The 12,311-nt window shown below is 53.1% G+C and overlaps 2 protein-coding genes across 17 annotated transcripts in view; both read right to left on the reverse strand.

Moving 5' to 3' along the window:
* Positions 1-2,118, reverse strand: part of NFATC3 (nuclear factor of activated T cells 3) — a 139,753-nt gene extending 137,635 nt beyond the window's left edge. For 3 of the 9 annotated variants that reach the window (XR_003127675.3, XM_025426615.3, XM_035715707.2), the window contains exon 1: positions 1,680-2,115. Coding sequence is in view for 4 of the 9 variants with exons in the window: in XM_025426615.3 (XP_025282400.1) it covers positions 1,680-1,782 (103 nt within the window). In the remaining 5 variants the exon portion in view is untranslated. Of the gene's footprint in view, positions 1-1,270; positions 1,466-1,679 lie in introns of those variants that run through there. The other 6 variants (XR_007410512.1, XR_007410513.1, XM_025426616.3 and 3 more) reach the window with 6 other exon arrangements.
* Positions 2,119-7,327: 5,209 nt separating this feature from the next.
* Positions 7,328-12,311, reverse strand: part of DUS2 (dihydrouridine synthase 2) — a 50,255-nt gene continuing 45,271 nt past the window's right edge. For all 8 annotated transcript variants that reach the window (XM_035715721.2, XM_025426610.3, XM_025426606.3 and 5 more), the window contains 5 exons: positions 12,081-12,202; positions 10,623-10,772; positions 9,318-9,405; positions 8,090-8,163; positions 7,328-7,863 (listed from right to left, as the gene is read on the reverse strand). In XM_035715721.2, coding sequence (XP_035571614.1) covers positions 7,626-7,863; positions 8,090-8,163; positions 9,318-9,405; positions 10,623-10,772; positions 12,081-12,202 — 672 coding nt within the window. In that variant the 3' untranslated portion in view covers positions 7,328-7,625. The remainder of the gene's footprint in view (positions 7,864-8,089; positions 8,164-9,317; positions 9,406-10,622; positions 10,773-12,080; positions 12,203-12,311) is intronic.

The raw sequence follows: 12,311 nt of genomic DNA on the forward strand, positions 1-12,311 counted from the left end.
AGGGAGAAGCAGGCTCCATGCACCGGGAGCCCAACGTGGGATTCGATCCCGGGTCTCCAGGATCGCTCCCTGGGCCTAAGGCAGGCGCCAAACCGCTGCGCCACCCGGGGATCCCTTCTCATAGCTTTTAAATGTTATCCAATATTTTGGAATTCCGACTTACGTGAGGATACTCCTTTATTGATCATGAATTTAGTATATAACATGCTCTAATCAAGTCCGTGCTAAATAAAAGCCTACAGACATCAAATGGTTTTCTTTATAATAAAAATGCTCACTAAAACTCATTAAATCTCAATAATCTAAATACACAATTCAGCGCTACTCTCTGCACAAATGCCACTTTTCCCATTTCTACTTATAACAAACACACCACCCTTCAGTCTGCCTGGGAGCCTAATTATTTGTCCCCCCCCCCCCCATTTCCCAAGCTCCTTGAGGGGCCTCAGTCCTTTTCTGCATGCAACACAACACTACAAAGTACCTAACAGTATCTTCAACCTAATGGGTGCTCAAATAACGTCAGTAGAATTGAAATAAACGCAAGCAACAAATTAACTATTACAGATTACTATGTTTAAAAGACGACATACATAGACTAAAAATAGTCCACAAAGAAATCCTTTAGCTTCACGTTCAGATATATTTTTGAGTTATGTTTTCAGATATTTTTCAACGCAAAGCTACAGAATTAGTCGTCCGAGGAACACCAATGTGATCATGAAGTAATTCACCTAATACCCAGAAAGAATAAATAGGAATTAGTCTTATCCATCTCTCTTTTGAAGTTCGCCTGCATATGCAATAGGGAAACTGAACTTAAACCAGAGTATTCCAAACCAGGTCACAGGAGAGCTCGAAGTCCCCAGCCATCCTGTTTTCTGTTTCCTGATTGGTCTGACCTCCAAGCATTATGGTGCCCAACCTTCGCAATTCACAATCTCCTTTAAAACATCTTCTGAGGTGAGCTTTTGATTAAAATAAAAATTGACTTCCAGAACTTTCTAGAATTATGAACAAGGCACCTCACCTTTTTTTTTTTTAAATCTTCCGAAACACTTTGCTCAAGAAAGGAAATCCAGTTTTCAGTCAAGTCCCGTTATAGTTACACTTCGAATTAAATGTGGGCCATAAACTTGCACAAGTGTTAGCGCGATGGCATTACTCTCCTAACAAAGTAGATTTAAGCGGACATGTGCGAGAATCTTTGAGAACTCCTACACCTCAAGAATGTGCCCCCTTCAGATTAAAAAAAAAAAAAGTTTAAAACCTGGGTTAGATGACAAGCCAAGTGCGCTTATACTTCACAGGGGCAGCTTTCTCCGCACCACGCTGGCAAAGCAGCGACAACCAGACGCCACTTGGGCAACGGCCCGGACCCTCGGCCTCCAAACCGCAGGCGTCCACTGGCACAGGCGTCCCGGAGTCGAGTTCCCCTAGTCCGCTCCCAGCCAAGCCCGCGGCTACTTCCACGTCGCTGCGACCCACACACCTCTTCAGCGATTTAAATCCGCCTTCACTCACCGCACGCGCACGCGCGCGCACACACACACACACACACACTCACACACACACGGCGTTACCAATCCCGGGACAACTCAGGGACCAGGGAAGGGGCGAGCTCGAGCGAACCAGGAGAGCAGGGGACGGTCCTCGGTCCCGCCCGGCCCGGCACCCACCTGCAGGCCGCGAGCCCGAGGGCGGCGGCGCCGGCGCCCCGTCCTCGCCAAAGACGAGTTTGAAGTCGAGCTCGTCGTGGGCGCCACAGTTTGCAGTAGTCATCGGCGTGGCCCGGGGTGCAGCGGCTCCTCCTCTGGCGGCGGCGGCGACGGAGGCGGCGGCAGCGGCGGCAGCGGCGGCAGCAGCTCTTCAGCGCCGCTTCATGCCGGGCCGCGCGGGCCAGGAGGTCGCGGCTCCGCGGCGAAGTTTCCGGGCGAGACCGTGACACCGAGCGTTCCTTTCCAAACTCGAGAGCTGGACGCACGCCGAGCCGCACCAGGAGCCGCCGCCACAGCCTGTCGCTGGTGCCTAAGCCGCCACGGTCGCCTCAGCCGATATTCCCCGCCCCCCAACAGCCGCCGCCGCCGCCGCCGCCGCCAGCGCGTTGCCGCGCCGTGTAGCACGCCTAGCCCCGCCCCCGGCCGCGCGCCCATCGGACCGTGCTGCCTATAGGCCCCTGGTGCGCCTGCCAGCCCAATGGCTCCGCCCCCATCACCCGCCTACCGCGTGATTCCCTCTCGGGGAGAAGGAAGTCACGTGCAGACGGAGAGCCGGAGAAGCCCCACTACCTCTTGGGAGTTGTAGTTCGGCGGTTATTCTCTCCTCAACTTCTAAAACCAGGGCCCTCTAATAGGGTTGAGTGCAATCCAATCCGCCCGCCAATGGAAGATCCCTCTCCTTATTGGGCAGAGCTCACGTCGAGTGGGGTTCTGGGTTCGGTGACGGGCGGCTGAAATGTTACTCTGATGGCTGGGCTGGAGGAATGTGTCGGGGCCGGAGAGGGTTACGTCAACGCCATTCACTCGCCCATCCCGCCACCCCGACCCTAATGGCGGAGTCTAGGGAAGGCAGGGCCGGGCCGAGGCTCCAGCTAGGTTGGGGCTGAGCGGGAGGAGACCTGCGCAGCGTTAGGAGTCCCGGGTCTCAGCTCAACAATGCAGACCCACCCCCTCGGGGCGGGGCCCGCGCCCGCAGGCTGCGCCTTTGTCTGCCCCTCCGAGCTGGCAGCTGCTCCCTGGAGGACAGCCGGCGCATTCGAGGCCTCGGCAAAGCCCCACGGGCAAGGTCGATCCGTTGCTGGAAGTCGAAGCCGACTGAACCAGAAAGCCTGTCCTGAACTCGCACCACTCACGGGCTTATGATCTCAGCATCCCAGCGCACATCCGTGAAAGCAGGAGGGCCCGCTACCCAAACTGAGTGGTTGGTAATGGAGAGGAAGTGACACTGTATCTGAAAAACTGTTTTTCGCTCTCGGTCCCTCCCCAGCGGGCCTATCTTCCCTTGAGACCCAGGACGCCTCCTCCTGGGCCTGGGGTGGAGGCCGGCCGTGCCAGGGGACGCTGAGCCTGGCTTGTTTACTTAGGGCTCCTTCAAGATGCAACGTGGATTGGGAGCTGGGAGAAGTAGCAGTGACCTACTTCCCTAACTCCAGGTCCCACAGGGCAAAGTATCTCTAGAAGCAAATTGCTGTAAGAACCCAGGGCACTAGGTCTCAGAGGCCTGGGTGCAGGTGTAAGAGCCCAGGCACTCACCCACAAAAAGGTGAAGAGGACAAAGTCCAATGCTTTGCAGAAAGGTCTCAATATATGGACTGATACTTGAGCTACCAGGGAGCCGCAGGGAAGGCCTAACTAGGCCTTGGGTCAGGAGGACAGGTAATGTCCAGGGCAGATGAGATGTTTGTCTTGGATTGATTCAGCCCTGAAGTCAGAAAATCTTTCCTGCCCAGTGCTCTGTACACATACCTGAGCTGAACCTAGGGACACAGAGATAAATTAGTCTCCCTTCAGGGGTTGGGGAGAGGAGGCCATCAAGTCTACAATCACTACACAAAAAGATTAGGGATGTGCCAGGATCTACAGCAAGGTTCACAATCCCTTGGGGTTACAGGGCCTCCACACGACTAAGTAGGAATTGGAAAGATGGCCAAGAGGTGAGGAAGATGATTCCAGGCAGCAAACAGATTTCCAAAAACAAAAAGTACCTGCAGTGAGCAGAAGCCAAAGGTAAGGCCAGATGAGTGGGCAGAGTACTATAGTACTATAGGCCACTGCAAAGTATCTAGACTTTTTATCTGAGGGCAGTAGGGAGCCATGGAAGGATTTAGAGCTAGGAATTTACATATTTAGAATTCTGGGAGAGGAGGAGATTAGGAGCAGAAGAAAATAAAGGTCAAAGAGATGGAGCACATGGTATTGTGTGGGTGAAACATCCTAATGAACAATTTCAGGATGTGTTGTCATCCCCCTGCTAAGTCCCTCCCCTACCCCCCCACCATACTTCCCAGGTTACCATCTGAATGGAGAAAATAGATCTTTATCTAGCCCTTCTGCCCTCCAAACTAGGGGCTCAACTAGGCAGCCTAGGGGGACTGCAAGAGGGAGACCCTGAACCTGTCAGCCACACCACTGGGAAGGGACCACACAGGAGCTGGAGATGGCTTGAAAAATTCACCTGTTCACCAAATGCAACCGTGTGCGCGCGCACACGCGCGCAATCCATCTGTGTTCCCAGCCAATGTGCACCTGGAGAACACTTAGAAGGGGTTAGGTCTTAGGAAGATTTCTGGTCTGGAGGAAACTGAGAACTCGAACCTGGATTGATCAGAGCTGGAGCAGCAGTGGGCCCTGACTGCGGGAAGAGTGTTACCACTTTCATAAGAAAGGCGGCCATGGCTAAGAGCTCTGCAGGCTGGTACTGAGGCCTGCCCCACTCACACATGAACTCTCTCCAAACCCTTTTCCTCAGCCAGGACCTCCCTTATCAGCTCTTCCTCAGGCCAGCTCGAAAGCTCTTTTTTTTTTTTTTTTTAAGATTTATTTATTTATTCACGAGAAACACACAGAGAGAGAGAGAGAGAGAGGCAGAGACACAGGCAGAGGGAGAAGCAGGCTTCATGCAAGGAGCCTGATGTGGGACTCGATCCCAGGTCTCCAGGATCACACCCTGGGCTGCAGGCGGCGCTAAACCGCTGCGCCACCCTCGAAAGCTCTTTTAGATGGATAGCAGGGGATGGCCATCTGACCTGCCTCCAGCCTTTGAGAGCCCTGTGAAACCAGGAGGCCAAGGGACCACTACAGTAGATAGGACTCCAGACTAGTGGACAGGACCGTGTGGGTCCCTATACACCCCGTCTCCCTCCTGTGTGAATGTGAGCCAGGCCTGAGATTTGGGGAAAGCCATTACTTTCACCAGCTGCCACAGGCCTGGCTCTGAGCCCCCAATGTCAAAGACTCTCCTGTAGTGTCTGAGCCATGGGATGGTACAGCTTGGCCTGGCACAGCCCAGCCCAGCCCCCTTTTGTTCATTAGGGGAAACGGGAACCTTAGAGGAAAGTCAGAGTTTAGAAAAGTTCTTTCCATGCCACATATCCCATTCAACGAGCTTGTTGGATTCTTTTTTTGTGGCCGCTCCCCACTCTCAAGCCAAGGAGGGACTATAGCAGACACAAGAACTGCCCTTGAGCAGCTCCCAATCTGGGCAGAGGTAATACTGGCCAGCTACAATTGAAGAGAGTTGGTTGCTGAAGTCAGCACAGGGTGCTGAGAAGACAGGGTCAGCGCTTTGTTCTCGGATACTAGGCTAAGGGGTTTGGACTTGATCCAGAGGGCAGTGGAGAGCCATGGAAGAGTCTTGAGCAGGAACCAGGGATTCCCCACTCTTCTGTGCACAAAGTCCAGTCTTCTTGCTGTGGCCTTTGGAAGATGTGCCATCCTTTCCAGCTTTGCTTGTCCCTACCTCTCAGGCTCAAAACCATGTGTCCCCAAAATGTGATGAGCTAATAAGTCCTCAGTGTAGGTGGCTGGAATGGATGAATAAGTGTCATGGACACTAGCCCAGAGAGGGGTTTGGGCATCAGAGTGGCCTGAGTTTAGGTGGGCATGGTGAGAACAATGTGTAGAGCTTTCAGATCTGACTGGGCCCTCCCAGTTGGTCCCAGGTCTTAGGCAGGTCACTCTGAGACCAGGGCAGGCATCACTGAGGTATGCTAAAGTGAGACCATTTGAGAGCCAGCATACCCAGCCAGGATCTTTGCCAGGTATCCTCAGTCGTGGAACATACACAAGCCCCTCCTCACCTGCTCCCCTGTGAATGACACTCTCCCTGGTGCTTTTCCTGGGCCCTCTAAGTTTTCATACACCAGCCTCCCATCTTAACAGCTGACCTCCACCCCTGCCTCTCCTTTCTCATAGCCCAGAAATAAACCGACCCCATCAGAGAAGGGGCTTCCCCAGGAACAGTACGTTGGTGGGAAAGAGGCCTGAGGGTACCACCCAACCCTACAGAAGAAGTGGATCTTAAGACTGGTATTTGACCCACCACAGGGTCCTTCCACAGCCCCTGACAAGCTTAGGATGCCTGGGGGTCTACTGGGGCCTCGGTGTCCACCCTGTTCCAGTTGGGGTATGAAGAAAGACAAAGGGAGCATTTTAACTGAAACGGTTTTTTGGTGAGAAAAATCAGAAACTGTGCCTAAAGCTTGATGGCTGAGACTGTACCAAGTCTCAGCCTGTCTCCTGGGCAGAGCTCCTTCTCTTGGAGCATTAGTCTGGGAAGCTAGCATGGAGTGACCCTGTTAGCCACACAGTGTGCCCTATCACAGGCCTATTTATCCTCCAGCCTGCCTCATGCAAGCAGAGAGCAGATCTCCCTCTCAGAGGAGGTCCCTCAGGCCCAAAGAGAACTAGAAGTGACTTGCCCAATGTCGGTCAGCAATGGGCTCCGGGAGGCGGGAGGCGGCTGGTAGTGTGGTATCCTTATCTGCATACAGAACAAGTGTGCAGGGAGGGGCAACTCCAGGACTGAGAGGCCTCACCTGCCTGAACTTTGACTCAGGCCATAGGGCCAGGGGCTGCCAAATGGCCGTGAGGCCAGACCCTAGGCCTAAGGGAGAATCGGCCTTGTCCTAGAGGGGAATGCCCCTCCCCACAGAACTTGGAAAAGGGGAGGAGAAGTAGTGTGTTTACAGTGGAGGAAGCGGGGGTGGTGCAGGGCAGGGACCTTTGGTCAGAACGCCCCTCCCAGTAAGAGGGGGAGGCCCCAGGAGATGTGGTAGCCGTTTGTTTGCTTCTCACTGCCAAGAGGAAATTAAAGAGAATCTGCCACTTCCTTCCGGCCCAAGGGATAGTGGGGGCTGGTGGCAGGCAGTGGAGTGGGTGGGCAATTGTCAGGGCCCCAAGCTGCTGGCATCAACAACACATACGCTCAATGTTCCCCGTCTGGAGCAGACACTTCATCAGGTCTGAGCTCCAGCCAGCTGGGGGTCAAGCCCAGGAACCTCCCCCTCACCTGAGATGGTCCCTCACTGGAGCACCAGATACCCTAATTGTTCCCCAGATTCTATAATACCTCTCATCATGAAAGTCAACTGATAGGCAGTACCTCAGGTTTGCCATCAGTAGAATGGGCTTCTTGGGCCTTCCTGGCTCAGCCCAAGTCCTGCGAGCGTTAAAGTGATACCTCATCCCCCACTTCCACCCAGAGGAAGGATGGGTAGGGGTATTTTTAGGAAGCTCCAGCTGTGCATAAAGGGTGGGAGTAAAAAAAAATATGCCAGGCCATGAGTATGTGTGTGAAGATGCGCAGGGCTAGAGCAGCCAGCCATGGGTAAGGGTGGGGGTATCTTTATTGCACTGTAGCAATGTCAGGTTGAGGGGGTACCACATGAAAAGCTCCCGTTTTCAAAGAAAATACTGAAGTCACTGGGAACTTGGCCTTGCTCCTCAAACCCACCAAAGGAGATATACACCTTAGGCACCCTTTAGCCAGTGCTCCAGGCTGATGGCCCAGGTAAGGACCTCCTAACTCCTGTCAGGAACAGAGAATTGTCCAGTGGCATCTGGTTCATACCCACAGACATCTTATGGCCAGGCTTCTGAAGTGAGTGACCAAGGTAGGGACAATGGTCACCAGCCTTCCAGAGGGCTCTCTTCACCACTTCCCAAGGCCACAAAGAGCTTCTTGCACAGCTCCCCAGGCACTGCGTGCTCCTGAGCTCCAGGACCCCCAGGGTCTTGGTCAGGGGCCTCCCGCTTGCGCTTGTGCCAGGAGGGGTTCTCTTCACCCAGCCGACCCTCAGGGAGGCCGCGGCTCCGCAAACAGACGATGGCCGCAGCCTGCTCCGCCAACTTCTTAGACTTGTCCCTGGGCAGACAAGGCATGGGGCAATAAGGCAGGTAGGCAGGCGGGCTGGTTGCAGGACTGGAAGCAGGGAAGGCCTGACTTTATACACCCTTGCCAAAGATTCTGACAAAACTGAGGCAAGGGGTCATCGCCCAGGATGCCACTAGCCAGGTATGCCATCCTCCCCAAACCCTCCTCAGCCAGGCCCCTCATCCCAAGCCCCAAACCCAATGATGAGGAAACTCACCACAAGGTGGACTGGTACTTTTGCTCAGCAACAGTCACAACAGAGCAGAAGAGGCGATCCAGGGGGCGCTGAACCTGGTGCAAAGAGAGCAAAGGAAACAGGGATGGCTCCTTGGGGGCAAAAGAAATGAGCCCTGGGGCTCACCTGCAGGGACCACGTGGAAGACAGAAAAAGGGAAGTACTTTCCACATAAGATAAATGAAAGCTACCCATATCACATGCTCCTCCCCAGCAGAAGTGCCTGGTGCATCTGCCAAGGAAGAAAGGCAGAGACATAAGCAATGACATTCCAGTGTGTCAGGAGTTCAATCATGTACCTAAGCAAAGGGCCATCAGAGCCCTGAGCTGCATGTGACTATGGATCCGGATCCTACTGACATCTGGATGGGCCAGGTCACCAAAAATGAGAAGGAATTACCAGATGGCAAAGGGGTGAGAGGGGACAAGGATGGGGCAGAAAAGGTACACTTGGCAGAGCGACCAGGTGATAGGGCTGGACAAAGAGCTGAGTGGATGAGACATGAAGCAGAAAGGCAAAAAGGGAGCTTTGTGCTCTGTGCTGAGGTGCTAGGACTTGATCCAAAAGGCACTAGGGAGAGGATGAGGACTTTTCAAGGAGGCAGAAGTCAGATTTATTCTGGAAAAGTCACTCTGGAAGAGGAGGACACAAGTTCTGAAAGGTGTAAGCTTGGAGATCAGAGATTGAAGGCCAGTCTAGAAGAGACAGAGCAGCCTTAATAACACATGGTCATAGAGACCAAAGAAGGTGAAGCAAGACTGTTTTAAAGTTTCCACCAAGGAGCCTCAAGTCTGGGGCCCAATTCTGTGCCCCATTGGCTGAAGCCTGGTCTAAAAACATGCCTGCCTAACTCTTAGGTTTGAGCATCCTTCCTAAGTGAGCCAACTAGTCCTTTCCAGAGCAGTCACTCTTATTTAAGAAACACCACTGGCAGAGACTGGCCCCAGTGGCCCCTTACATAGGTCTCAAGTTCAGTTTATGAAAGTGGCCAGAATTAGACAACGGGCCCGCTGTCATAGGGAAGGGACTATCATATCAGCAACTGGTCCGGCCACCAGCAACCACTGCATGCCCCTGGAGGGCAAAGCCAGGCTGCAGTCAAGCAGTCTGGAATTCAGGGTACGAACTATGGGTGTGTTGGGGGTGATGGCACCAACAGTGGGAGCACTATAGAACTGAATGCGGGGCAGGCCACAGCTAGGAACTCACCGTGTCATACACAGGCTGCGCCAACTTCTCCTTCCGGCACCATTCCAGCAGGCACATCTTGGGGGTGATCTGGGGTGAGTATGCTCTCCTGGGGCAAGGAGGGAAAGGAGTAAGGCTCACCTACCATCACCACCAGGCTGTTGTCTTAGAACTCCTGTACTTATTCCCCTGAGCTCCCATTTCTGTCCCACCAGTCGTGTGTGGCCTGGATTCTACCTAATAGGAAGATGGGCTTCAGCATGCTTAGGGAATTGGGATATGAAGTGAACTCCCAACACTCTGAACTCTAGCCTAGAAAACAGCCTTCCACAGCCAGAAATGACAGTACAGGGGCTCTTGTGTGGCTCAGTTAGTTAAATGTCTGACTCAATCTCAGTTCATGTCTTGATCTCAGGGTTGTGAGTTCAAGGCCCCCATGGGGCTCCACACTCACTGTGGCACCTACTTAAAAAAAAAAAAGGAAACAAAGTTCAGTTTGCCTCTCAAGACAAGACAGAAGGGAGTGAGTGGGGGTTGGGAACATGGGTGGCTGCATGATGGTCTCAGATCTAGCTCAGTATCCACCCTTATTATGTCCCCTGAGTATTAGGATGATGTTTCTGCCTTGAACTCAGTGTACTCTTATTTCAGAGTCAGAGTTGGATTGTGACAGGGTGACAGGGTAGAAGGCTCTATATTCCAACTTCCCACCAGAAGCTCTCCCCAGACTGCCCTACAGCTGTGCCCATAGTCCTCTCCTCCCAAGCCCTTGCTAGACAAGACTGGCTCCTGGTATGGGCCTGGGGACCTGGGAAAGGCTCAGATCCTAGATGGCAGAAGACAAGGATAAGGACCTCCCTCAAAGCTGAGTCACACTCTGAGAGCAATAATCATCATGGGCTACTTCTGACTAGAAAGGGTACCACAGGGCTGGTATGGGCCAGTGGGTATGGGCAGAGGTTGCACAGCCAGATGAGGGCAAAGGTCCCAATGCCTTGGAGGCACCTAGCTGTTTGGGACCAGGAAAAATGTACAGACTTTCAGGAACAGGAGACAAGCCCTCCCACCCTGAGTTGTGGGATGGGGTGGATCTAAGAAAAGGTGAAGTTTTGTCATCGTGGGACAACATGCACATCCCTGACAGTGCTGCCTGGGCTTTCAGGGACCATCTTCCTCAAAGTGCCTTCTTGGAGATGCTGAAAAATAAGAATAAGTATCCCAATCAAGAAGACTTGGGGTCCCTAAACTTAGCATTAACCATGTACAGAAGCCAACCATGTACACTGCCAGTTGAGGGCAGTGGCTCTGGCCCAGCTGGAGACCTACCGGTCAAACTTGACAGCCATCTTAATGACACCTGAGGTATCTTCAACTGGCTCCCGTGCAGCCTCTGGGGTCCTAGCCAAGAGCTCAGCCCGCCGGGCATTTAGCTCTCGTGTCGTCTCCTCGTAGAAGGCACCAAGGCCAAAGGCCTCACTATGGAAGGACAAGCAGAGCAGAAAAGACCCCTTAGTGGAGCCAGCATCCAGGAAACTACTGCAAGAGCCCAGGGACTCACCAATGAGATATGCCTTCTGCCCTCCCCCCTCCACACACACACACATGCACACGCATGCAAGCACCACCAAAACCTAGCCATCAGAAGGTGCCACTACCTACCCCTGGGATCAGCCTGGACTGGCAAAAAGTGAATGTGAGCCTCTGAGGGTGGACACTAGAGAGTAGGCTGAGTGAAAGGTCACCTCTACCACCTAAGCCCAGCCTCTCTTCCAAAGAAGAAAATACAAGCAAGTGTCCCCAGCCAACAGTAAGTGAACTGACCTACACTGAACAAGCACCTGGGTTTTACACAGCCTCATCCTCATGTGGGCCCAAGGGAGGAAGAGACAGAGGCCACGACCACTAAGTGGTTCCCCACTTCCTGCCCCAGCCACAAGCACACAAGCAGTTAGACCTAGCCTAAACTGAGGTACCACCCAGAACTACAGTGTTACATTCTTTCCCTTGAGTTCACAAGACACCCGCGTCAAGCTGGTTAGGCTCTATGGGGTAGGGCCAGCACCAACAGCACAAGCCTGGGGTTAGGAAGAGAGTTCTGGCAACTCTTTGCCCTTCTAGAAAGCATTTGGAGGGCTGAAGAATATTCGTGAGGATGGGTGCGTGGGCTCAAGTGTGGTTTAGGAAAGTTTCTTTGAGGAGGAGGAAACAGCAAGGAGGAAAGAGCATTCAGGCAGAAGACCCAGTATGAGCACAAGTATGGAGCTGGGGATATGGACAAATAGGGAGCCACAGGGACAGGTAGTAGGCCAGGCTGTGAGGGGCCCCAAAAGTCAACCACCTGAATTGGAGCTATACCAAATGTAGAGGACCAGCAGGTAGCCTTCCGGACTGCAGAGTAATGGGTTGTGGGAGCAGGCTCAGGCCAGGGGCTTGATACTACAACCCCAACTCTCCTGACCATTGAATCTTGATGGCCTGATGTGTGACAGATCTGTTACCGTGAAAGCTCTTTGCTCCCCAGGAATTCCCAAGCCCAGCCCCCACATTCCTCCATCCTACTGGCACTCCAGTTCCCAAAATTCTGCTATGAGATCAGTCCAGGGATGGAAAGCTCCAAAGCTTTGTTAAGTATCGTATTCTGGGAGGTGAAACTGTACCACCATCCCACTCCTGTACATCCATTTCCAGAAGCTGTATCTCTGGTCCCTGATAGTCAGCTTAGAGCTCATAGTCAAGTCCGGGCAACGTCTGCAAGGAATGAAGGACAGCCATTGCCCCTCTCACCAAATTTCCTGGGAAGACTGGGCGGCATGGAGCAACCTTCCCTGGGGTGATTCCAACTGTTCTCGCAGCATCTGGCACAAGCAGTACTTGGTGTTGGTGTAGTGGTTTTCATACTGTACAGCCTGAGGGAAGAACCAGCATGAGTCTACTTGCTGCCCAGGCTATGCCCTGATGGCAGAGAAAGGGGCTTTAAGGGGGCATGAGAGGTGTGCTTGCAGCTGAGGTAATATG

The sequence above is a fragment of the Canis lupus genome, chromosome 5 (genome assembly GCF_003254725.2).
Source record: "Canis lupus dingo isolate Sandy chromosome 5, ASM325472v2, whole genome shotgun sequence".
In the NCBI taxonomy this organism is placed as follows: Eukaryota; Metazoa; Chordata; class Mammalia; order Carnivora; family Canidae; genus Canis; species Canis lupus.